Genomic DNA, 27,292 nt, shown 5'->3' with positions numbered 1-27,292 from the left:
CTTCCTTGGTGGCGCAGTGGTTGAGAATATGCCTGCTAATGCAGGGGACACGTGTTCAAGCCCTGGTCTGGGAGATCCCACATACCGCAGAGCAACTAGGCCCGTGAGCCACAACTACTGAGCCTCCGCGTCTAGAGCCTGTGCTCCGCAACAAGAGAGGCCGTGATAGTGAGAGGCCCACGCATCGTGATGAAGAGTGGCCCCCACTTGCCACAACTAGAGAAAGCCCTCGCACAGAAATGAAGACCCAACACAGCCAAAAATAAAAAAAAATTTTAATTAAAAAAAAAAGAATTTGTCCATTTCTTCCAGGTTGTCCATTTTACTGGCATATAGTTGCTTTTAGTAATCTCTCATGATCCTTTGTATTTCTGCAGTGTCAGTTGTTACTTCTCTCTTCTCATTTCTAATTCTATTGATTTGAGTCTTCTCTCTTTTTTTTTGATGCATCTGGCTAATAGTTTATCAATTTTGTTTATCTTCTCAAAGAACCAGCTTTTATTTTTATTGATCTTTGCTATTGTTTCCTTCATTTCTTTTTCATTTATTTCTGATGTGATCTTTATGATGTCTTTCTTTCTGCTAACTTCGGTGTTTTTTTGTTCTTCTTTCTCTAATTGCTTTAGGTGTAAGGTTAGGTTGATTATTTGAGATATTTCTTGTTCTTAAGGTAGGACTGTATTGCTATAAACTTCCGTCTTAAAACTGCTTTTGCTGCATCCCATAGGTTTTGGGTCTTGGGTCATGGTGTTTTCATTGTCATTTGTTTCTAGGTATTTTTTTAATTTACTCTTTGATTTCTAGAGTGATCTCTTGGTTATTAGTGTATTGTTTAGCCTCCATGTGTTTGTATTTTTTACAGATTCTGTCTTGTAATTGATATCTAGTCTCACAGCACTGTGGTTGGAAAAGACACTTGATATGATTTCAATTTTCTTAAATTTACCCAGTCTTCATTTGTGACCCAAGAAGATATGATCTATCCTGGAGAATGTTCCATGAGATCTTGAGAAGAATGTGTATTCTGTTGTTTCTGGATGGAATGTCCTATAATTATCATTTAAGCCCATCTTCTTTAATGCATCATTTAAAGCTTGTGCTTCCTTATTTATTCTCATTTTGGATGATCTGTCCATTGGTGAAAATGGGGTGCTAAGTCCCCTACTATGATTGTGTTACTGTCAATTTCCCTTTTATGTCTGTTAGTATTTGCCTTATGTATTGAGATGCTATGTTGGGTGTATAAATATTTACAATTGTTATATCTTCTTGGATTGATCCCCTGATCATTATGTAGTGTCCTTCTTTGTCTGTTGTAATAGTGTTTGTGCTAAAGTCTATTTTGTCTGATATGAGAATTGCTACTCCAGCTTTCTTTTGATTTCCATTTGCATGGAATATCTTTTTCCATCCCCTCACTTTCAGTCTGTATGTGTCCCTAGGTCTGAAGTGGGTCCCTTGTAGACTGCATATATACAGGTCTTGTTTTTGTATCCATTCAGCCAGGCTATATCTTTTGGTTGGAGCATTTAATCCATTTACATTTAAGGTAATTATTGATATGTATGTTCGTATTACTATTTTTTTTAATTGTTTTGGGTTTGTTACTGTAGGTCTTTTCCTTCTCTTGTTTTCCTACCTAGAGAAGTTCCTTTAGCATTTGTTGTAAAGCTGGTTTGGTGGTGCTGATCTCTCTCAGCTTTTGCTTGTCTGTAAAGCTTTTAATTTCTCCATCAAATCTGAATGAGATTCTTGCTGGGTAGAGTAATCTTGGTTGTAGGTTTTTCTCCTTCATCACTTTAAATATGTCCTGCCACTCCCTTCTGGCTTGCAGAGTTTCTGCTGAAAGATCACCTATTAACCTTATGGGGATTCCCTTGTGTGTTATTTGTTGTTTTTCCCTTGCTGCTTTTAATATGTTTTCTTTGTCTTTAATTTTTGATAGTTTGATTAATATGTGTCTTGGTGTATTTCTCCTTGGATTTATGCTGTATGGGACTCTCTGTGCTTCCTGGACTTGATTAACTATTTCATTTCCCATTTTAGGGAACCTTTCAACTATAATCTCTTCAAATATTTTCTCAGTCCCTTTCTTTTTCTCTTCTCCTTCTGGGACCCCTATAATTCGAATGTTGGCACGCTTAATGTTGTCTCAGAGGTGTCTGAGACGGTCCTTAATTCTTTTCATTCTTTTTTCTTTATTCTGCTCTGCAGTAGTTATTTCCATTATTTTATCTTCCAGGTCACTTATCTGTTCTTCTGACTCAGTTATTCTGCTATTGATCCCTTCTAGAGAATTTTTAATTTCATTTATTGTGTTGTTCATCACTGTTTGTTTGCTCTTTAGTTCTTCTAGGACCTTGTTAAACTTTTCTTGTATTTTCTCCATTCTATTTCCAAGATTTTGGATCATCTTTACTGTCATTTTTCTGAAATCTTTTTTAGGTATACTGCCTATTTCCTCTTCATTTGTTAGGTCTGGTGGGTTTTTATCTTGATCCTTCATCTGCTGTGTGTTTCTCTGTCTTCTCATTTTGCTTAACTTACTGTGTTTGGGGTCTCCTTTTCGCAGGCTGCACGTTCGTAGTTCCCATTATTTTTGGTGTCTGTTCCCAGTGGCTAAGGTTGGTTCAGTGGGTTGTGTAGGCTTCCTGGTGGAGGGGACTAGTGCCTGTATTCTGGTGGATGAGGCTGGATCTTGTCTTTTTGGTGGGCAGGTCCATGTCTGGTGGTGCATTTTCGGGTGTTTGTGGCCTTATTATGATTTTAGGAAGCCTCTCTGTTAATGGATGGGGTTGTGTTCCTGTTTTCCTAGTTGCTTGGCATAGGGTGTCCAGTCCTGTAGCTTTCTGGTCGTTGAGTGGAGCTGGGTCTTGGCATTGAGATGGAGATCTCTGGGAGACTTTCGCCCTTTGATATTACGTGGAGCTGGGAGGTCTCTTGTTGACCAGTGTCCTGAACTTGGCTCTCCCACCTCAGAGGCACAGCCCTGACACCTGGCTGGACCACCAAGAGCCTGTCATCCTTATGGCTCAGAATAAAAGGGAGGGAAAAAAAAGAAAGAAAGACGAAGATAAAATAAAATAATGTAAAAGAAAATAAAGTTATTAAAATTAAAAAGATTAAAAAAAAAATTTTTAAGAAAAAAAGAAAGAAGAGAGCAACCAAACCAAAAAACAAATCCACCAATGATAACAAGTGCTAAAAACTATACCAAAAACCTAAACAAGCAAATAAAATGGACTGACAGATCCCTAGGACAAATGGTAAAAGCAAAGCTATACAGACAAAAACACACACACAAGCATACACATACACACTCACAAAAAGAGAAAAAGGGAAAAAAAATATATATATATAGTTGCTCCCAAAGTCCACCTCCTCAATTTGGGATGATTCGTTGTCTACTCAGGTATTCCACAGATGCAGGGTACATCAAGTTTATTGTGGAGATTTAATCCGCTGCTCCTGAGGCTGCTGGGAGAAATTTCCCTTTCTCTTCTTTGTTCACACAGCTCCCGGGGTTCAGCTTTGGATTTGGACCCGCCTCTGCATGTAGGTCGCCTGAGAGCATCTGTTGTTTGCTCAGACAGGACGGGGTTAAAGGAGCAGCTGATTTGGGGGCTCTGGTTGACTTAGGCCTGGGGGAGGGAGGGGTACAGAGTGTGGGGCCAGCCTGCGGCGGCAGACACCAGCATGACATTGCGGCAGCCTGAGGCACGCCGTGTTTTCTCCCGGGGAAGTTGTCCCTTGATCATGGGACCCTGGCAGTGGCAGGCTGCACAGGCTCCCAGGAGGGGAGATGTGGATAGTGACCTGTGCTTGCACACAGGTTTCTTTGTGGCTGCAGTAGCAGCCTTAGCGTCTCATGCCTGTCTCTGGGGTCTGCGCTGATAGCCACAGCTTGCGCCCGTCTCTGGAGCTCCTTGAAGCAGCACTCTTAATTCCCTCTCCTCGCGCACGAGGAAACAAAGAGGCAAGAAGTCGTCTCTTGCCTCTTCAGCAGCTCCAGACTTTTTCCTGGACTCCCTCCTGGCTAGCTGTGGCACACTAGCCCCCTTCAGGCTGTGTTCACGTAGGCAACCCCAGTCCTCTCCCTGGGATCTGACCTCCGTAGCCCGAGCCTCAGCTCCCAGCCCCCGCCCATCCCAGTGGGTAAGCACACAAGCCTCTCAGGCAACGATCCTCCGTGCGGGAATCTCTCCGCTTTGCCCTCTGCACCCCTGTTGCTGTGCTCTCCTCCGTGGCTCCAAAGCTCCTGCCCCCCCACGCCACCCCCATCTCTGCCAGTGAAGGGGCTTCCTAGTGTGTGGAAACTTCTTCCTTCACAGCTCCCTCCCTGAGGTGCAGGTCCCGTCCCTATTCTTTTGTCTCTGTTTTTTTCTTTTGCCCTACCCAGGTACGTGAGGAGTTTCTTGCCTTTTGGGAGGTCTGAGGTCTTCTGTCAGCGTTCAGTAGGTGTTCTGTAGGAGTTGTTCCACATGTAGATGTATTTCTGATGTATTTGTGGGTAGGAAGGTGATCTCCACGTCTTACTCTTCCGCCATCTTGAAGCTCCTCCCTCTGGATCTGTTTCTATTGATTTATTTTTCTCTTGGTTATGCCTATTTTCCTACTTCATTATATTCCAAATAATTTGTGGATGTCAGATATTGTGCATTTCTCATGGTTAGGTGCTAGGTTTTACTGTATTTCTTTTAGTAGTACCAGACTTTCTTCCAGCATGCAGATACCTGAAGTCTGTTTAATTCTTTCAAGACCTGCTTTCAATTTTTTTTTTTTTCTAGCAGATCCAGTGCAGCCTTTAGTGTAAAACTAATTTAGACCTACTACTAAGGCAATACCCTTCTGAGACCTCTATCTAATGCCCTATATGTCACAAGGTCTTTCCACTCTGACTGGTGGGAACACATCCTATTCTCAGTCTTTGTGTGAAATCCAGGAATTGTTTACCATACTGCTTTCTGGTGGCTATTTATCAAGCCTCAGGTAGTTTCCTGTCACACATACCCAGACTAGTACCCAGCCAAAGATTTAAAAGGACCCTTCTTCAGACCTTTAGAACACTCTCTGTGTGTAGCTCTCTACTCTCTGGCACTCTACATCTTAAATCCTAACCTACTAGGCCTCCCCAAATTCTACACTGTCTCCTCAACTCTGAGAGCCTGCTACTCTCTGTCTGGGTTCCTCATGCTGTGGCCTGGAAACTGTCTCAAAGGAATGAACTCAGGACCACAGGGGTCATCTCACTTGCTTCCCCTCTCTCAGAGCTCAGCATCCTATGCTGTCTGTTGTCCATGGTCTGAAAATTACTGTTTCATATATCTTGTGCAGTTTTCTAAGTGTTTAAAATTGGAGGGCAAATTCAATTCCTGTTATTCCATCATGTCCAGAAGCAAAACACCTGTTTAATCTCTTTTTGGAGAGTGGGGGTTAGAAAGAAGGGACTTCATAGCAATTTCTAGGATACAGATTGGAGTTAAAACCAAAATAAACCCAATTCTGTGGCATAAAACTTTTCTAGGCATAATTACTCTATGAAAAAGTTACAAATATTTTCTCCACCAAATTTATTTTCAAACCACTATATTTAGACTTCATATTTCAGACCTCAGCTTGAACATTAAACCACCTAGCCAGGTGAACATATAAACATACTTACAGTCTAGTAAGCCACATTCCTATAAAAAATATGGTGTGCCTTTTTATTCAGAATGAAATAGAGAAGCATACTGATCCACTCACAAAATAACAGCAAAATACTTCTCAACTACCAATGTCATCAAGGTCCACTAATAATGCTTTCTAAACTTACTGATTTTTCCTTCACCAGCGACATATTTTTGTTAGCTATATGACCACTTAATAGTTTATTGGGCCATCAGTATCTCTTAGTACTGGCTAAGAGATTCCCATCATTTAGCCTAAGTTGAAGTTTCTCCATCTATATAATGAAAACAATAATACCTATCTTTAATTTTTTAAAACTGCTGAGAAGGTTAAGTCAAAGCACGTTGTCAAGGGCTTGGTGGAATACTTAGCAAAGAATTGGCACTTAATATTTTACTAGGCAATCAGTATCTTCTTTCTTATGATCATGACATAAGCTGTAGTATACACAGTAATTCTTTCCCTCTTTACCTCGTCAAAAGAACTTTCCTTCAGCACAGCACACAAGTGCCTGAGGGGGTGCAGCTCACATGGCTCCTCGAAAATGCACACACTAGGACCTATGGCATAGATGGCCATATGGGCCACGATGTCCTAAAAAACCAGTGACACCCTACATGTCAACTGAGTGCAATGTCCTGCTCAAGCCACACAGCTATTTTTTTGGGCTCTCGCCTTTCCAGCTTTCAGGAGCACTTAAATAACTACTAATCTTTATTATCAGATAATAATTCATTTTCCTCTACCATATGCCTTTTTTGCCTTCTGAGATTCCCATCATTTCCTCTGTCTACTGGCACTTCTTTATTGCTCTGCTTTCAAACAAAAATTCTGTCCTTCTGAAGACAATACTATTAAATCAAAGCACTCTTTTCTGCACAGATAACCAAGTAATCCAGCTTTATGGATAAAAATCTTCTGGCAAAAAATGTATTTAAGAATGAAAAAAAAATTTTTCAATCTCTTCCAGGAGCCTAAGGATTCCAGATATTTGTTCATTGCATATGTTAATTGTGAAATATATAATAGAGAAAAGGAAATAAAAACCCTCCTAAATTGCATTTTAAGTGCCAATACTCAACATTTACAATTCCAAGGCTGGAATACAATAAAGAAACCAAAGCCCCTTACTTTTTTCACTCATCCTAAGTAGATCTTAACCTATAAACTAAGCATTTTTCTTGTAGAAAAAATATTCTCACTTCAATTGGTATTCCTCAATGCATATACTGTGTCTGAGTTATAGCAGAAATACAATTTTAAAAAGGAAATATTTAATTAAAAAAAAAACTTTCCAGGAAAGAACCTTAAACTGTTAATGGAGAACTTTCCATTCTCTTACCGTAAGAAGGAGATTCCCGTCCATCTTCTCTGTCTGAGTCTTTGTCTTTTCTTCTCCGGTGGTGATGTTTGTGTCCACGATGCCTGTGACGCCGGCGACTCTCTTTACTAAATGGGACGTGGACACCTATATACACAGCTCGATGACCTGGTAAAATGTTCGGAAACATTACTGGCAGACCTCATTTTATTGCACATCACAGATACTGTGTTTTTTTCAAATAGAAGGTTTGTGGCAACCTTGCATTGAACCAATGTATCAGCACTATTTTTCCAACAGCATTTGCTCACCTCCTGTCTCTGTGTCGTGTTTTGACAGTAATTCTTGCAATGGTTCCAACTTTTTCATTATTATTATATTTGTTATGGTGGTCCATGATCACTGATCTTTGATTTGCTATGGTGATTGTTTGGAGGCACCACAAACCATGCCCATGTAAGATGGTGAACTTAATCGATACATGTTGTATGTGTTCTGACTGCTCCCCTGACCATCCGTTCACCCATCTCTCTCCTTCTCCTTGGGCCTCCCTATTCCTTAAGACACGGCAATGCTGAAATTAGTCCAATTAAAAACCTTACAATGGCCTCTAACCGTTCAAGTGAAAGAGTCGCACATCTCTCACCTTAAATCAGAAGCTAGAAATGATTAAGCCTAGTGAGGAAGGCATGCTGAAACTGGCATAAAGCCAGGCCCCTTGTGCCAAACAGCCAAGAAGTGAAAGCAAAGGAAAAGTTCTTGAAGGAAATTAAAAGTGCTACTCTAGTGAACACACAAATGATAAGAAAGTGAAACAGCCTTACTGCTGATAAGGAGAAAGTTTTACTGGTCTGGATAAAATGTAGACAAAACAGCCTTCTATTGGAAGAAGATGCCATCTAGGGCTTTCATAGCTAGAGGAGAAGACAAATGCCTAGCTTCAAAGGACATGCATGCTAATGCAGCTGGTGACGTGAAGTTGAAGCCAATGTTCATTTACCATTCTGAAAATCCTAGGGCCCTTAAGAGTCATGCTCAGTCTATTCTGCCTGTGCTCTATATATGTATTTTTTTTCCTTCCTTCCTTCCTTTCCTTCCTTCCTCCCTCCCTCCCTCCCTTCCTTCCTTCTTTCCTTCCTTCCTTCTGAAAATCCTAGGGCCTGTAAGAGTCATGCTGAGTCTATTCTGCCTGTGCTCTATATATACTTTTTTCCTTCCTTCCTTCCTTCGTTCTTTCTTTTTTATTTAACTTTAGTTGATTTACAATTGTGTTAGTTTCACGTGTATAGCTTCAGATTCTTTTCCATTATAGGTTATACAAAACCTGGATGACAGCGCATCTGTTGACAACAGAGTTTACTCAATATTTTAAGCCCACTGTTGAGACCTACTGCTCAGAAAAAAGATTCCTTTCAAAGTATTACTGCTCATTGACAAGGCACCTAGTTACCCAAGAGCTCTGATGGAGATGTACAAAGAGATTAATGATGTTTTCATGCCTAGTAACACAACATCCATTCTGCAGCTCATGGATCAATGAGCCATTTCAACTTTCAGGTCTTGAAGGCTATAGCTGCCATAGATAGTGACTCCTCTGATAGATCTGGGCAAAGTTAATTGAAAACCTTCTGGAAAGGATTCACCATTCCCTCCCAGATGCCATGGACAGCATTCATGATTCATGGCAAGAGGTCAAAATATCAACATTAACAGGCATTTGGAAGAAGTTGATTCCAGCCCTTGTGGATGACTTTGAGGGGTTCAAGACTTCAGTGGAGAAAGTCACTGCAGATGTGATGGAAACAGCAAAAGAGCTAGAATTAGAAGTGGAGCCTAAAGATGGGACTGAATTGCTGCCAGCTCATGATAAAACTTGCTTCCTACTGATGAGCAAAGAAAGTGGTTTCTTTGGATGAAATCTACTCCTGGTGAAGCTGCTGTGAAGATTGTTGAAATGACAACAAAGGATTAGAATATTGCATAAATTTAGTTGATAAAGCAGAGGCAAAGGCAGGGTTTGAGAGGACTCTAATTTTGAAAGACATTCTACTGTGGGTCAAATGCTATCACACAGCCTTGCAGGCTACAGAGAAATCATTCATGAAAAAAGGAGTCAATCAAAGTGGCAAACTTTATTGTTGTCTTATTTTAAGAAATCAACCCCAACCTTCAGCCACTATCACCCTCATCAGTCAGCAGCCACCAACATCAAGGCAAGACCCTCCACCAGCAAAAAGATTATGACTTGCTAAAGGCTCAGATGATGGTTACCATTTTTTAGCAATAAAGTATGTTTTAGTTAAGGCATGTACATTGTTTTTTAGACATAATGCTATTCACACTTTAAACAGACTACAATATAGCACGAACATAACCTTTATACGCACTAGGAAACCAAAAAAATTCATGTGACTCACTTTACTGCAATATTCACTTTATTGCAGTGGTCTGGAACCAAACCTGCAGTATCTCTGAGTATTGCTAGTATCAGTTTTCCAAAAAGGAAAAAAAGTAACATACAAAAAAGTATACCAAAATTTACTATGATAAAAAAGAACTATGGGGCTTCCCTGGTGGCGCAGTGGTTGAAAGTCCGCCTACCGATGCAGGGGACACGGGTTCGTGCCCCGGTCCAGGAAGATCCCACATTCCGCGGGGCGGCTGGGCCCATGAGCCATGGCTGCTGAGCCTGCGCGTGCTCCGCAACAGGAGAGGCCACAACAGTGAAAGGCCCACGTACCGCCAAAAAAAAAAAAAAAAAGAATTATGTATAAGTTCATGTAATTAACAATGCTAGTCTCCTGTTACTTCTCTTATTTTACAGAGCACCAAGGGCTCTGTTATACCAAGGGCTAATTACACCAAGGGCTAATACCATCGACTGATAAATACACTAGATACACAGGTTACTTTAAAAAAAGGTTTTTTTTCCATTTCAGGAAGCAAATGTGGAGAACACTTATTTGTGTCTCTTTCCACCTCTTTTTGTAAAGCAATGGCCCCATTCAGCCGTCACAGAAGACTTTAACTCAAAAATATAGGTCTCAAAAAGACCCCAAAATAAGTCTATCAAAACATCTGCCACGAACACCACCTTAAGCAAGTGTTCAGGGTTAACATAACAGGGTAAGTTATGTCGATAACAGGCTAAGTTATGTCAATAACACCTGTCCACAGGTGAGAGGGGCACATCACATGTGGTATGCTCCTCACATACCCATGATCTGGGCTATGAGATTATAATGTCACAATGTGACGTTAGACAAACCCACATTTTGGGACATTCTATTAGTATCTAACCACTACTCTTCCAAATGTCAAGGTCATGAAAAAGGGGGAAAGATCTAGAAATTGTCATAGATTACAGGAGACTAAGGAGACCTGACAACTAAGTGTCTTATCACAACCTGAGCTGTTCAACGGGATCCTGGGACAGAAAAAGAACATCAGTGGAAAAACTAGTAAAATCTGAATAAAATCTGTAGTTTAGTTAGTAGTATTGTATCAATGTTAATTTCTTCATTTTCATAAACTTACACCTAAATAAAATGTTAACATTAGAAAAAGCTGGGTGAAACGTATACAGGGGACACTCTGTACTACCCTTGCAACTCTTCTGTAAATCTAAAATTATTTCAAAAAAAAGAAAGAAACAAAAAAACCATTTGTCAGGACTTCTTCCGGCTCAGGAAAAACAGATTGGCAAATAACTCATTTGCTACACAATTCTATGCTGAGGTTTTTATAAGTACTTTAAAAGGCTGATTAACAGACATATAAAATGAACATTTAGATGACAACCAGTCATAACTGTGGCTTATTAGTCTGGCACGCTATGGTTTGCTCATAATTCAAATTACCCAGGCTGTTAGAGAAACAATTAAAGAATTAACTCATTTTATAATTGTGGCATTTCAATTTCCAAGATAAGTAATGGTAACCATCAGTAAAGTTTGAAAAGCATTCTGATATTTATATTTCAGGGAATGTTCTATTTGCAGATATGGGTAGTGGTTAAATGGGGTTTTGCTGTATTATTCTTCTTTAAACTATATTTAGAAAAGTGCTGAACACTCTTCTAATGTATGCTCTACAATGACAACAACAAATATTTCAACAAATAATAGGTAAAGGACACTAACAAACATTCATTAGTAATTTATCCTGCTAATCAAGTTATTTTAAACAAACTTACTTTCTAGTTCTTCTTTTTCAAACTTGGTGTTCACAGTTGAGCTGGTTTTGCCAAGATCTACAACAGCTTCTTCATCGGGACCCTAAAAAGAAATTATTCCCATCCACTCATGAAATCAATATATACTGAGGACCTACTTACTAGGGTGTGTTATTTGAGACAGCCAAAAATATGTAACAGATTGCCTTCCTCTCAAAGAATTGAATTCGTAATACAGCTAACTGTATTCTTTCAAAAGTATGTTTATAGGCTTTTTTTTTTTTAATCCACAGAAGACCATTCAAAAATCTCATGGAAAGAACTGAAATGACAAAGATTTTTCACTGGTCTTCTATGGAAGTTACTGGTAACTGGTACACATACTCACTTCAATGGAACAACCCTCCAGATCAGAAATTAAAGAAAATCGGGGATGAGGGAAACCCTTAGATAGTAATATAGAATACTTTTTTTCTTTCCTTCTTCTTCTTTTTTTTTTTGCTCCTAGGTACTCTTAACCAAAAAAAAAAAAAAAAACCCCCGCTTATTAGCTCAGCTACATTGGATATTGGATTGGATTATGGTTAAACATATAATGATCAAAAATAAGTCCATAGACTTAACATGTAGTATCACTTTCACTCATAAGTTACCAAGAAACAATCAAAGTTATATGAACTTTTTATTTCTCTACAAAGGAAAAGCCATGCCAAAATGTAACCTCTAAGGAGAGTCCAGCTTTGAGTTGTGGAAGTCAACCTTTACAATTTTGTTCCATTCTTCAGCTCAACAAAAAGACTAACCATATTTACTGTAAAACACTACACAGACTATTTTTAAAAGAAAATTTTAGCTTAAATTTCCCTTCTCAACTTTCAAAAGAACATTATATAATCCTCATTAACTACTTATTATGAACTTAGTATGTACAAGATTCTGCGTCACTGACTGAGACAGATGGACGAAGCCTTCAGAGGTCTTAATGTGAGCTGTGGCTCACACTGGCCTCATGCCCAGCAGGGCTCTGCAGCCTCACAGACCTTCACTGCTGACGGGCATGGCCAGCAGAGCCACCATGAGGTGGCCCTACAGGTGCACCCAGACTCAGTGGGCAAGAGTGATGAGGAGGAGAGCACCTGCCACTTCCAGTTCCTCAGGGAAGTCTGTTCCGTCTTAAGTGACAAAGACGAGAGAGCAGAGTACAACGAGCACGGGACAGTGGATAAGGACTCCGCTGTACTCAACTATACCTGGGACTGGGACACACACTGGAGGAGGACACTCAAGGTTCTGAAAAGATAGACAAAGGTTCTGAGGAAAAGCAGACTGATGTGACAAAGGCCTATCTGAACTTCAAGGGTGACATGGATCAGTTTGTGGAGTGTGCATGTGTGTAGTACAGAGGAACCCAGAATATGGAACCTCATTTGGAAAGGCACTCATACTGGAGAAATCCTGTCCCACAATGCCTCTGTCAAAGGAACAAAGCAAGAGATGAACGGAAGGAAAAGGATGGCCCAGGAAGAGGCTAAAAAAAACACAGAAATGAGCAGAAAGGAGCGAGGGATTGATGAAGAGGTAGATGACCTAACCAGCCATTCAGGGCAGGCAAAAGATGGGCAACTGGAAATGGATGATATTCCTGCTCAGAAAGAAGCAAAGTACTACAAACCTCCCAAAGGAGAAAGGAAAAAAACCCCAACAGCTTTCAAGAAAGAAAAGAACTAATCTAATTTGTTCTCTTTCATGGTCTTTATGCTTTAATTGATAACTTTATAGTACTCCACTATCAGTTTTCTAGAAGGAAGTTATTTTATCCATCAGATGACAGTCATTTTTCCCCATGGTCTCCGTGGTTGCTCACTGCCTAGCACTTCCTCTCCACTTAAAACAATAAACCAGAAGGACATATAATGCAGTCAGCTTCTCACCACTTTCCATGTCCAAGCATCAATTGGAGGGCCAGTTTGTTTTAGAAAGGATCAAACAGGAGTTTGGGTAAAATGATCTTTTAAGGTCTCCTCTAACTCTTGACCTTAAAATATCTTACTTTTTTGGGTATAGGGTTTTTTTTTCAGTGCATACAAAATAAATTCATATACAATTATTCCTTGCTATCCAAACTCTCAGTGTCTTAATTCTTATATCTTAAAACTCAGGAACTGAATCAATTTGATTAAATTTTCAAATATATTCCCTACTATCCAAACCCTCACTATCTGCTACCCGAAACTCAGAAACAGACACAGTATATTAAGAAAATGCAGATCTCAATATCCAAACTTACTTTCTGAAGGAAGGCTAGATATCCAAACTGTAGAATCAAATAGACCTGGATATCAAGAGGTACTTGTATGACTCTAAAGGACTGGGATTCAATTTAATACAGGAAACTCAGAAGTTAAATGACTTGCTAAGGCTTTATATCTAAAGGACTGGGAAACAGGCTGTGTAGACCATTATATGTTTTCATATAGTAGACTAAGAAAGAAGAGACAGCTGTATGTGTGGTAACCTACCTCACAGCAGTCACACTCCCTTAATATTGAGGAAAGGCTAAAGTAGGAAACACACACACATGTACAAGAATGAAGAACTAATCATTACCATCCATTATGCATACCACACTCTAAAACCATTCCTCCAATGATGTCATGCTATTTAGTCACTAAGCATGCACAGGTAGGTACAAAAAAGAAGCTGCCTCTCAAACAAAAGACACAGATGTTGTATGATCCAAGAGGTAGCACACTGTGTATTCTAAAAGGGATTAACTGCTCCCATTCCAAACTTGCATTTCAACAGAACAACTGCCAAGGAAGCAAAACAATATACTTAACTCTCATCCTTAACAAACAAACAAAAAAACCTCTTTTATTCATATGCAGACGTACTTACATGTTTAGATGTACTAACACTAATCAGCTAACACTATGAAACAGCTGAAGTTGGGCAAGCTCACAATACTTATTTATTTAAAATACACATACTCTTTGACCTGTAAACATCTATCACAGAAAAATACTGCCACGTGTGCCAAAAGGGGCATGTAAAAAAGAGGATGTCCATCTATTCATCTTCTCATGGTCCACTCACCTTGCTCTCCTTAGATACCCTCTTTGAAGCCTGGAGTAAGTGACTCAAAGCCAAGTGAATATATAATTTTATTGTTACTGTTTGGGTTTTCAATGAGAATGCTTTCATGCGTAACTTGTGGAAAAAACTAAGGTTAAAATTTTTGAAGTCTGGAAAATTTACAACACAACACTGTTTAAAAAAAAAAAAAAACAGGGAGGGGGTATCTGCATTCTTCCCTTAAAAACATTATCTACTTTTCAACAACTGTGAAACATGAATCAGAAAGGCACACACATTGCCCATCTCAACATATTACAAGTAATTCATCGAAATATGCAGGTGCATATGGCTATATATTGAAAATATATATATTTTCTGAGGGATAAATATATCCCTCAGAACGAAGGGATTGACGTTTCAAGGTAGAAATACACTTCTGAAAAAACACTTCATTTTTAATTCTATCACCTTAGGATAAGCTTTAAGCCATGTTTCTAAATATAGATCTAGTTAAGACACTATATAAAGTACAATTTTATTTGAGTTCCTTTTTGAAATAGATGTAAAAAATACATGTAAATATTTAAAAGGTTAAACATCAAACCACTGACACTGTCACACGGATGGCTGGGGAAGCAGAAACAGACAACCCTGTAGTGTTTAATTTTCTGTTAACAATAAAAATGTAATTTTGGTAATTTTTAAAAAGAATAAATTCAAGTTTCGATTTAATGTGTCAGTTATTTTTAAATCTGCATCTAGAAAAAACTCTTCTTCATTTTTTAACTCCAAGAATATAGTGGAAAACTAAAAATAGCAAAAGCAAAGAGCCACCCCTGACATCAAAATGTTTTCATTCCTAACCTCAGATGAGTAAGCCACACAAGCCAGTCCTTATAAAGCCTACCTAAAATGAAATAAAGCCAAGGCACTGGGAAAACTCAAATACATGGAAGAATAAAAAGGCACCCTAAGTATACCAATGCAAGATTGACTCACTCTAATCTTAAGAAAATTATTTTGCCTTGGTTTCAATTTTTTATTTATAAAATAAGGTAACTATCCAGAATACAACTGCTCTACAACACAGAAGACAACAGATTTAAGAATTATCCATATAAGATCACTAAGAAAGTTTAAATTCTCTTTATACGACATAACAAATGTGCAAGGTTATTTACTGCAGCTTGTAACTGGAAAAGACTGGAAACCATCCCCAGGGGCCCTTAAAAGAGGAATGGCAATGTATTTGATGGAATACCAAGCTACTAAAAAAATTAAGATGCTATATACTGACATGAAAAATATTTAAGACCTATTATAAAATGAAATGCACACAAGGTAGAGAACCACACGTACAGCATACTACTTTCTGTATAAGAAAGTCCCTAGAAGAGGAATATCTGAATTTACACAATGAACACTGAAACTGAAAGGACATACAAGCAAACAGTGTAACTGGTTACCTCTGACTTCTGGATTTATTGTTTTTCTTATATTGCTTTGATTTATTTTAACCATGTGAACACAGAGGTAGACTTAAGTATAAAATCTTTTGAAAGCCATGTCACCTATCTACTTGGTCCTCATCCACAAGTGTTACTTGCCCTTGAAAGAGCTGTGAGGCGAGGTGCCATGTGAGTGTGCCAAGCACAAGGGCACAAGCACAGAAGAGGCCCACATTTTACTGAATCTAAATATGGAGACTAAAAATGCTTTCTCATCTACCATACAGCTTTAAAACTAGATTAATTAGCAAAGTCTTAACAATTACAGAAACAAATACCTATTAATTTCCTAATTAAAACTGATATGAAGATTCAAAATATATCCTGAAATAGTATTGTGGTTGTATAGGAGAATTATTCATAGGAAATGCGTTCCTAAGCATCTAGGATGAAATGCCAAGAGAAGGCAACTAACTCTCATAAGGATCTAGAACTGTATTACTTTAAGAGATTTTCAGATTTTATGATATATTATAAATTCAGACACACCTAGAGAGTTTGTTAAAATTCAGCTTCCTGTGCCCAGTGCTGGAGATGCTGACCAGTAGTTTAGGTGGAGCCCAAGCACCCGTATTTTCAATAACCTCTGTGTGATTCTGCTGCATGCCAGTCTGCACACCATGTCCTCAGTTATGTTACAGACTTAAGCTATATATATTTAAAATGCTCTTCAAGAGAGGCTGCTTCCTGCCCTTAACCATTTTAGGAGGCCTTATAGGGACCACTCTCACTTCATTCACATTGTTTTAATCCTTCAGAAAATGAAATATACATTCCAATTCACAAGAAAACACTGTAAAGTTACTATATACTTTCACTGTATTACAAGCAACCCTAAATCTATTTCTTCCAAATATTGCCAATTCCCAATCTTATCCCACCTACTACCAAGAGTTGAACTTAATATTAAAAAAACTTTAAATTTATGGGCAAAACGCTTAAGGGTAAGCAAATAACCTTTCCTAATCCAGGTAAAAGGAGAAATCATCAGTGAATACTGTTTCACAAAATAAAAAGCCAAAGAATGATATTCATAGTTTCTAAAGAATTCACTTGGCATTTTTTGATTGATTCATTACTCTAAAATAGATGGACGAGACATAAAAGGTATATAGAAAATTAAAGCAATTTAAAATCACAAATTTTAAACTCAGGCAATCATGTGATTCCGACAGAAAAAAATTTAAAACCCTGGGAAAAATGCTTTGTCACCAGACAGAGGAGGAACTGGATAGATTCAGATACTGGAACACAAAGTTTCAGAAATTTTTATTTTAAATACACACCCTAAGAAAAAGTTACAAAGGGAAAAAGTGAAGAGGTCAAAGAATATAAGAGCAAGAGAACTCAAAGAGGTGTGAGGTGTAAAAACTCACAATTGACAGATTCCAATAATAAAGAAGATTATTAGTGAAACACTATTGTCAGAAACTTCATTACAAAGCACAAGAGTCATGGACAAATGGAAAGCCTCATTAGGGTCTATCTGAAATTATAAATCACAAATATTTATGGCACTCTTGCTATGAGGAGATATTTATATTCATTCCAAGTTCTAACTCAGCACACACACCAAAAAACACATAGGAATCACTTACTTTAGGTTATCGAGTATATATAAATTGATTAACAGAAATGAGGATAATAATAAAATCTATTTCTGAAATGGGCTTTTAAAAAAACTACCTCAACTTTACCAGTAACTAAAATGTATAGAAAAGCACAGGCATTCTGCACAAAAGGAAAAACACACATACACAAAGATCCAGTAGATGTTTTATAGCAGAAGGTCTAGCAGGTATTCTGTCAAAATTCCCCAATTTCGGTCAGCTGGGGTTATCGTTAGCTAGGTATTTTTAGAATTCCACTGAATTTTTTTTACCAAAAATCGACAAGAGAAAACCAGGAAATCCCTCAGCAAGATGGTCTATTTGCCTATTCTTTCCCTGGTTAATACCCCTGACCGCATGAATCTGATGGACCATAAAAAAAAGTCTCATTTCCTTAAATAAAGACTAGGAGTTTGGACTCATCCATTCATTCAACAAATATCTACTCAGTGTAAGTACACTATGTGCTGATCATCATTCCAGATACGGAGGATACATCAGTGAATAAAAAACTGTAATATAATCAAATGGCCAGCTTATCAGTTAATTTACAGCTAACGTAGGGCTCCCCATGATAAGAAATCAAGGCGTAAATGAATTATCTTCTCCATTCCTGATGAATAAATGAGGTCTCACAGACTCATAGGTATGGATGGGTTTTACTTTTCCATTTCAATCTTCTCATTTTACACACACACACACACACACCCCCCACAGAGCTTAAGGGACTTGTTCTTTATCCAGGAGACAAGAGACCAAGGTCACTGTAATACAGGCTGAGAATACACAGTACTTTATAGTATTTATTAAAACTTGTAATTATATATTTATGTAACTAGCTGCTTAACTGTTTCCCAGCCTGAACAATAAGCTCCAAGAAGAAGGGAATCATGTCCATTTTGCTCACCACTGTCTCCTCAGCATCAAGCAGGGCCTGGGCCTTGGTTAAATACTCATTGACTGCTGTGTATATTCCAAAGGACAAGACACTGGGCTAAAAAATTTATATCAGATACACTTAAGGCCTCCTTATGAACACAATTAAAGCTTAAACATAGATAGGTACTCAATAGTTTGGAATTTAATCAATCATTTTATAAACAAAAAAGCCCAGCACCAACACATGATAAAATCAAAATTCAATTCACTAGTAGGAATTCCCAGCAAAATCTAATCTAAGTTTTGTATCAAACAGGTCTTACCAATATCTCTCATAGTCATCTATCCTGCCTGAAAAGCCAAAATTCACAATTTATACTGTCTTGGTCAAATGATAAAAATGAGACTTTAACATGCCAAAGGCATATTAGGGGGAAAGGAGTGTTAAAAGATTATTTAACAATAAAGTCATAAACCTAGGCTATTATCCTCTTCTGACACCTGAGGTTTACGAAATCCATTATTAAAAAACAGCATCAGAAGATCCCTATCACAAAGTAATTTCTTCATTATAAGACATATGGCTATAGCCCAAAAGTAACACCTCCCATAAATTATGATTATTAACCATGTAATTTCAGTTATCAAATACTTCAGTTTAGCTTCAAAACATATTTAACCATTAAGACAAAGTAATTTCTTTCCTAACATCTTAGCCATATAAAACTGCTTAAAGCCTCATTCAAGTAATACTAACTAATCAAAAAATGAATTCTACAGAATAATAAAAATGCTACAGACATTGTTAATATAACACAAGGATTTACTCCTTTCAGCAGATGACTTCCACAGCCAAGGACACAGAGGATGATACTATTCTAAGCCAGTGCTAGTAAGCCTGACATTTCTTCAAGCTTCACTATTAAACTCTGAAAGATTCAAACTTGTTCGTAAATAAAACACAAGATCATAACTGGGTACATACAGGTAACTTCTTCTCCAGCCGAAACCTTTCCATAGTGGTATATAAATGCCTTGTTTTTGATAGTGTAGTGCATTAAGTCCCTTGCAGAGTCCAGGGGCAGTGAGGACATAGCTGATTTAGGTCACTGTGCTTTACACAGATGAACCCTCTAAGTTGCTTTCATGGTACAACCAATCAGGGTCCTCTAAGTTACCTAATCTTCCAAGCTAATAACTACCACTTACGCAGGGTCAGAGCATAAGAGATCTGACAAGTAATACACACATTTAGTTATAACTGAAAATACCAAAAGAAGAATGTAGCAACCAGTTTTCAACTGAAACCTTTCTATAACAATTAATTCAAAAGAAAGCATACACTAAGGATATATGTAATGGGTGTGTGTATTTTTTTTTTAGAGAATAAATTTTCAACAATATAGTTAAATCTAGCTCTTAATTTCATTTAAATTCAAGAAAGATCCAAATATATTTTCGCCTGAAGAGAGTTTTGCCTTTTTATCATTACTATATTTATACCAACTTATTGTAACCATATACTAATAACAGGATTAATAAATCATATTGTGGCTTTAATTATCATTTTACTCCCAATTAAGTATTCATATGGATAACAGCTAAAAGGGAAAAGGAAATAAGCAGCACCCCTCTAACCTTCGGACTCAAGATCTCTTTCCACCCTTAAAGACTACGTAAGACCTCAAAGGGCCTTTGTTTATAAAGTTTACCATCTATACTAACGATATTGGAAGTAAAACTAAGAAAACTTTAAAATATTTATTTAAATTCATTTTTAAAAATAAAGCCATTACATGTTAACGTAAGTAACATTTTAGTTAAAAAAATTTTCAAAAACAAAACAAGATTTAGTGAGAATAGCTTTTACATTTTTTCAAATCTCTTAATATCTGACTTAAGAGAAGATGATTGGATTCTCATATCTACTTCTGTAAGTAGAAGGGCACCCGTGAAGCCACCACCAGGGAAGCCCAACAAGTAGTCATTCTTAAAGGTTAGGTTGCAAGGTGGAATCTGAAACCATTTCAAGTGAATGTTTTACATACTGCTACATTAAAATCCATTGGTCTATCATATACTTTGAATGCACCTCTCATCCATTTGTAAAATTTCACACTTCATTATACAATATTTTTAAAAATCACATTTGTTAACATTATCAATAATCTCGTAAGTTTTAAGTGTTGAGAACAGATACGTTTTTCAAAATTATAATTTTGTTTTATGAAAGCTAGACTCATTATCATTAGTAGCAAGTACCATGAGTTGTTTTTCTTGAAGTGACAGGCTCACTTCATTTCTTTGTGAGGAAATATCTGTCAAGTCCGAATAACCATAGTTTGCCCGTTCTTTCAAGTAAAAATGGCATCCTGAGAATAAAAGCAGCTAGAGGAGCTCACAATTCAAGCAAACACACCAGAGCTTTTTCTCCAGACAACCCACTGTACCTCAGTATACAGATGTATTTCTATGCATGCTTCCTATTCTGTCATTTGGAATATTAAAGCAATGTGTTCTCAAAGGCTCAGATTTAACAAAATCATAAGTTTTTACTGCTTCATCAAGGACATTCTTTTCTTCAGTGAACAGTTTTGTTTTGCTTTTAAACGGAGAGTGCCTGGTGGTGCTGCCTGGTGCCTCCCTGAGTCTCACCCAGCACTGCTCCCACACCATCCGCACAAACTTCAACCCAGGGGAAAAAGGGAAGTAGTGTCCCAGTATTATTATGAAAGTAATTTTGATCTTGCAGATCCTCTGAAAGGATTTCAGGGACTGGCAGGGGTCCCTGAATAGCACTTTGAGAACGATTAAAAAATTCAGGTTTAAAATACAGAACTGGGCTTCCCTGGTGGCGCAGTGGTTGAGAGTCCGCCTGCCGGTGCAGGGGACACGGGTTTGTGCCCCGGTCCGGGAAGATCCCACATGCCTCGGAGCGGCTGGGCCCGTGAGCCATGGCTGCTGAGCCTGCGCATCCGGAGCCTGTGCTCCGCAACGGGAGAGGCCACAACAGTGAGAGGCTCGCGTACCACACACACACAAAAATAATAATAATAATAATATATATATATAAAAAATAGAACTTAAGAATTGTAGGTGAATATTCTTTTCATTTTCTCTATGACGCTGTTTGTTCAATGAATATTTTAATGTGTATAGAAGGAGAGAAGATTAAAAAGTATTATCTTGTTATTCTGTTTTCTAGAAAAATGATAAAACATATTTATTATACCTATTATGTGCTAAAACTATGCTAAACATTATCATATATATTATACAGCACATTCAGATATTTCATTTTCTCCTCTCAGCTCTGACTAAAGCTCAGAGAAGTGAAGTCACTTCTCCAAAGTCCCAGAGCTAGTAGGCAGTGGATTTAGGATTCAAACCTAGTCCTTCTCAATTCATACTTTTCTTCTACTCCAACTACATATAATAAAATTTAAGAAAAAATTTTCAATAATAGTTGAATAAAACAAAATTCTAACTGAACACAGATGAATAAAATAAAATGTTTACTGAATTCAAATAAAATGTAATCTAAATTAAATCAGAAATATGTTCTGTGAATAGACAGACTTGCTTCCTGGTAAACAAAGCAAACAAATGATAATTTCTATAGAAATATCTATATCCCAAAAGTAAAGTCTTACTACCAGCTAATCCTGTAGAACTTACTGACAACATGCACCAAATAACAAAATAAGAAGTTTAAATTGAAATAATATATATCAAACAAAAAAACACTTTATTTTATTTTATTTTTATTTTTTGCGGTATGCGGGCCTCTCACTGCTGTGGCCTCTCCCCCTGCAGAGCACAGGCTCCGGACGCGCAGGCTCAGCGGCCATGGCTCATGGGCCTAGCCGCTCCGCGGCACGTGGGATCTTCCCGGACCGGGGCACGAACCCGTGTCCCCCACATTGGCAGGCGGACTCTCAACCACTGCGCCACCAGGGAAGCCCAAAAAAACTTTATTTTAATCTTCCATGATCTATATGAAACAGTAGATACCAGGCAAAAGACATGACACAGCCTTCAAGTACAGCTTTGGTTTTAGTAAGCTTCTCTAAGAATTGGAGACCCCAATGACATCAACAGCTACAATAAAAATTTTTAAAAACTTCAACCCTTCTATGATTTACACTTGGCAAATGAACATAAATCTGAAGAAACAAATAAAAATAATGTATGTTATTCACTGATTTTTAAAATCCTCAATACATCAATCCTGGAGTAAAGAACATCTACAAACAATTAGGTTCAAAACCAATTTCCACAATGACTTCTTGAAATTTACCTGCTGTGGAAATTCTTGGCCCTTGCCACTGGTATTTAAGAGCTTAAACTTCTGGTGTGGCACATGTCTCACGCCCACTGGATTACAAGAGCCCTCAGCATAGGGACTTAGGTAGAAGGAAGGGAGGGAGAGAGAAAAAGAAGAAGCTTAACAGGCGTCAGGGGAAAAGGAGGAATTCAGCGCATACAATTTTTTAATTTCCCAAATTGCAAAACAAAATGTTATTCATCAAAATACAGAAGATCCATCTTTCCAATATGTTACCTGTTATGACACTATCCTGGGCACTACTAAACCAATATTCAAGTAACAATTTTAAATCAAGTTTTACAGGTTAAATAGAAAGGTAAAGTCACTTTTAGTCTACTACTTTCTTGAAAAATAAAGATATTAACTCAACATATAAACTCAGGAATTTTAATCTGGCTAGTCCTTTAAAGATTTCTTTTCAGTTTTATTTTACAGCAATACTTAATCCTTTTAAACCAATCTATTGAGGTATGACTGGCATGTAAAAAGCTATACATATTTAATATATACAACTCGATTGAGTTTGGGGTAAGTATACACTCATGAAGCCATCACCACCTTCAAGACCACAGACATATCTGTCACCTCTCAAAGTTTCCTCCCAGCCCCATATTATCATTATTATTTGTGTGTGTGTGCCTGTTCATGTGCGTGTTAAGAACACTTAACTTGTAAGATCTACTCTTAAAAAATGTTAAGTATACAATGTGGTACTGTTAGCTATAGGCACTGTGCTGTACATATTACTTATCTTGCTTAACTGAAACTTTGTACCCTTTGACCATCACCTCTTCATTTTCCCCACCTCCTAGTCCCTGGCAACCACCATTCTACTCTCTGTTTCCATGATTTTGACTATTTTAGATTCCACGTATAAGTGAAATCAGACAGGATTTGTCATTCTGTATCTGGCTTATTTCACTTAGCAATAAATATGTTTACACGGATCAAAAAAGTCTCACTTGTTCCCTTGGTTTCTCTGCCCGATTTTCAACCTTTTCTCCATTTTCATAACACAAATATAAGCATATATGCATATACACTTACCAAAAAAGGTAGCTACGTACAACTCATTGTTGTATACATAACTTACTTTTTTCCACTTAAAAATCCTTGTTTTTTCTGCATCAGTATACGGAAACTACATTTTAATTTTTATTTATTAAATTAACCTGTGTATGGTAGAAAAATTCAAGTCTTACAGAAGTGTTCCCAAATAAGCATTCCTCCCATCCCACTTCCACTGACCAAATATAACTACTTTCTGTTTCTGCCTTATAATTGTTCTTGGTTGACATCATAATTTTAAATAATGTACCATTTGAGACAATATCTGTTTATTCTACAAAAAGAAAAATTAGATTTTTTTTCACCCACATATACCTTTTTCACTTATAATCTCCCTTCCACATCTCGGTTTTAATTAGATTTTCATTTTTATATCAAGATTGATAACACTTACATTCTCCATATTTATAATGAAGTCTTCTAAGCTGTGTCCTCTAGCTAATTCTAAAATTTTAAAACCTGTGCTCAAAAGCATTTGAAGGCACATGTGCATGCACTACCCAGAAGTACATGGAGGTAATGCCCTGGTGGCCACCCCTAACCAGTGGGGTTTGGGAAGCTGATAAATGCTTTGCATGCCTCCTCCATCCTTCAGGCAGACAGGTCTGAGACACAGTACACAAGGGTCCTCTGAGGGCCTGCGGGACTGAGGGCCAGCCACTCACTGCAATGGCCAGTCTCTCACTTATGCTCGCAGAGGCTTCCTCGCATCTCTTTAATTCCCTGTCCCTCACTCTTGCTTCTTGATCTCACTTCACAAATAAATTACCTGCAGAGCCCTTGTCTCAGACTCTACTTCTGGGAAAACCCACGCTAACACATCCAACAAAAATGTATACATACATGCACCAAAAAGACATGTAAAAGAATGTTCATAGCAGCATTATTCATAGTAATATGAAACTGGAAATGATCCACATATCCAAAAACAAGAATACAAATAGATTGTGGTATATTCATACAATGTAATTCCATGAAACAGTGAAACTAAACAAACCACTGCTACAGGCAAGAACATGGATAAATCTCATATAATCTTGAGAGAAAAAAGCCAAACATATAAAACTATTCTTATGTTTTTAGTCAGGATAGTGTTACAGCAGGAGGGAGGAAGCAATGATGCGGAAGATGCCTAAGAGGGTCTTTCTGGAACGCTAGCAATGTTCTACTATTTCTTTTCTAAAGTGATAGTTACATGGATTTGTTTACTTTCTGATAATTGGCCACATTTACTATTTGTACATGTTTATGTACGTTTTACTTGAATTAAAAATAACTAAAATAAATAACTACATTATCACCAAGAAACAGAACAAGAAAGAACTTTGGAAAATTAAAAATAAGATTTTCAATGTATAAAAGGGCTAAGACTTCGAAGATAAAATATCTCAAACAGTGTAATAAAAAGAAGAGTTGGAAAACATTAAAGATAAGAGAGATAAACAATCAACCAATTCACAAGGTTCAACTTCCAAATAGTATGAGAGCTAAAAAGGGTAAACAGAAAATGGATTAAAGGAAATTATTACCTAAAATAAACTATGAGAATTTGCTAGAATGAAAAAGAGATATGAGCCTTTAAACTGAGCAGGCCCTGAGTGACAAGTGCATTATCTTAGGTAATAACTGTAGACTCTCAGGGAAATGTGGGTTTAAAAATGAATGTTATGGAAGGAAGTGGAGGAAGAGGACAGAGACTATTATCAAGTTGGAGTTGTGAACACATTCTCTTGCTCAGCCTCTCATATTTCCAGGAGCTTTTATAATTGCTTTTGTTTGTTTTACATTCCCTGCCTGTTATGGACTGAATTGTTTCCCCTAAAAATTTATTATATTGAAGTCCTAACTAAAAATAACAATAATAATAATAATTGGGAATATTAGGATTACTTAAATACTATCTGATTCAGAATCAAGATTAATGACTGGACCAACAGAAAGAGAGACCCTCTCAAACATTAAAGTCAAGTAGGTCCCTTTCCTTGTGACTTAAGTATAATGGGAATAAAAAGAACCTGCCTAAAAATGATGAGATTATTGACCAGTTACCGAAAGCAAACATATTAAAGTGCAAAATACTAAAGAGTTCACTCTTTATATGAGTCATAAGTCTCCACTATCTCTAGGATAATCCATCAATTTGTATGCTGTAGCTAATGTAACAAAGAAACAGAATTTTAAAAACCCCAAATTATCTTTATTTGCAGATGATATCATTGTGTACCTAAAATACAATAGATTCCACCAATTAGCACAAATGAAAAGATTCATTTGATGGCAGCCAGTTACAAGATAAATAAACACCAATAGCTTTTCTTTAAACTACAGATAGCAAACTAGAGATAGAGGTAGAAAAAGATCCTATAAGGATTTTTGTCCTATAAGGACAAAATGATAAACTACATAGGAATAAATTTAATCTAAAAAAACTATAAAATTTTATTGAAGGACACTAAATAATCTAAAGATACTCTATTCTCCTGGGTGGGCAGACTTTAAATATACCAAGAAAAAAATAATAAAGCTTTCTGTACTAATATAGAAATTATAAAGTGAATCAGAATCCCAAAGGGTTATGTTTATCTTTTTTAAATGATTTTGAAGTTTCCATAAAAACTAGAATTCTCAATAAAATCATGAAAAAAATAAGGGAGCACTATGCCTAATAAATATTCCAATATACCAAAAAACTATGGTAAGCTAAACAGTATGGTACCAAAATGGAAACAATTCAATATAGTAAATATTTTCAAGACAAAACAGAATGAAGAAACAGATTAAATATATATTGAAGGAAGGACCACTTGGCTCTCCAATTTGATGAAGCTGTCTACATCAAACCACAGGTAAAAATAAATTATAATGGATTAAAGATAATTTGAAGGGTAGTATTTAAAATTTAGAATAGTACTTTATATTACTGGAGTGGGGATGTATTCTTCGGCAAGATGAGAAACCTAGAAGTCATAAAGAAAAAGACTGATATAGATTTTTCTTACTGTATTAAAAAAAAAAAATTCGGACTTCCCTGGTGGCGCAGTGCTTACGAATCCACCTGCCAAATCAGGAGACACGGGTTCGAGCCCTGGTCCAGGCAGATCCCACATGCTGCGGAGCAACTAAGCCCGTGCACCACAACTACTGAGGCTGCGCTCTAGAGGCTGCAAGCCACAACTACTGAGCCCACATGACACAACTACGGAAGCCCGTGTGCCTAGAGCCCGTGCTTCACAACAAAAGAAGCCAGTGCAATGAGAAGCCTGTGCACTGCAACGAAGAATAGCCCCCACTCGCCGCAACTAGAGAAAAGCCCACGCGCAGCAATGAAGACCCAATGTTGCAATAAAATAGATAGATATCTAGAAAGACAGATAGATAGTATCTACAAAAAAATAAAAAATCCAACATTCGTCTAAAGCAAAGAAGACAATAAAGAGACAAGGTAGAACAAGAGGAAATATACGCAGTGTAACAGACATGGCATTAAATATTTGTAATCAAGAAACTTCTTGATTTTACAGGGAAGTGAAAGGAATACAAAAATGGACAAAGAATGTGAACCAAGTAATTCCATTAAGAGAAAATACAAATGGCCAATAAATAACCACATATTAAGATGGATACTCTCACTGGTGGTTCAACAAATTTTATCCA

General features: G+C 37.3%; 1 protein-coding gene across 4 annotated transcripts in view; it reads right to left on the bottom strand.

The window, feature by feature from the left end:
• The window catches only part of SLC4A7 (solute carrier family 4 member 7), a 121,893-nt gene that overhangs the window by 68,920 nt on the left and 25,681 nt on the right, over positions 1 to 27,292 (bottom strand). For all 4 annotated transcript variants that reach the window (XM_082848832.1, XM_082848833.1, XM_082848834.1 and 1 more), the window contains exons 2-3: positions 11,187 to 11,268; positions 7,013 to 7,159 (exon numbers count right to left, since the gene is read on the bottom strand). In XM_082848832.1, coding sequence (XP_082704958.1) covers positions 7,013 to 7,159; positions 11,187 to 11,268 — 229 coding nt within the window. The remainder of the gene's footprint in view (positions 1 to 7,012; positions 7,160 to 11,186; positions 11,269 to 27,292) is intronic.

Source organism: Leucopleurus acutus (genome assembly GCF_964270905.1).
Source record: "Leucopleurus acutus genome assembly, chromosome: 10".
NCBI classification, from domain to species: Eukaryota; Metazoa; Chordata; class Mammalia; order Artiodactyla; family Delphinidae; genus Leucopleurus; species Leucopleurus acutus.
This window is presented reverse-complemented; position numbering and strand designations above follow the sequence as displayed.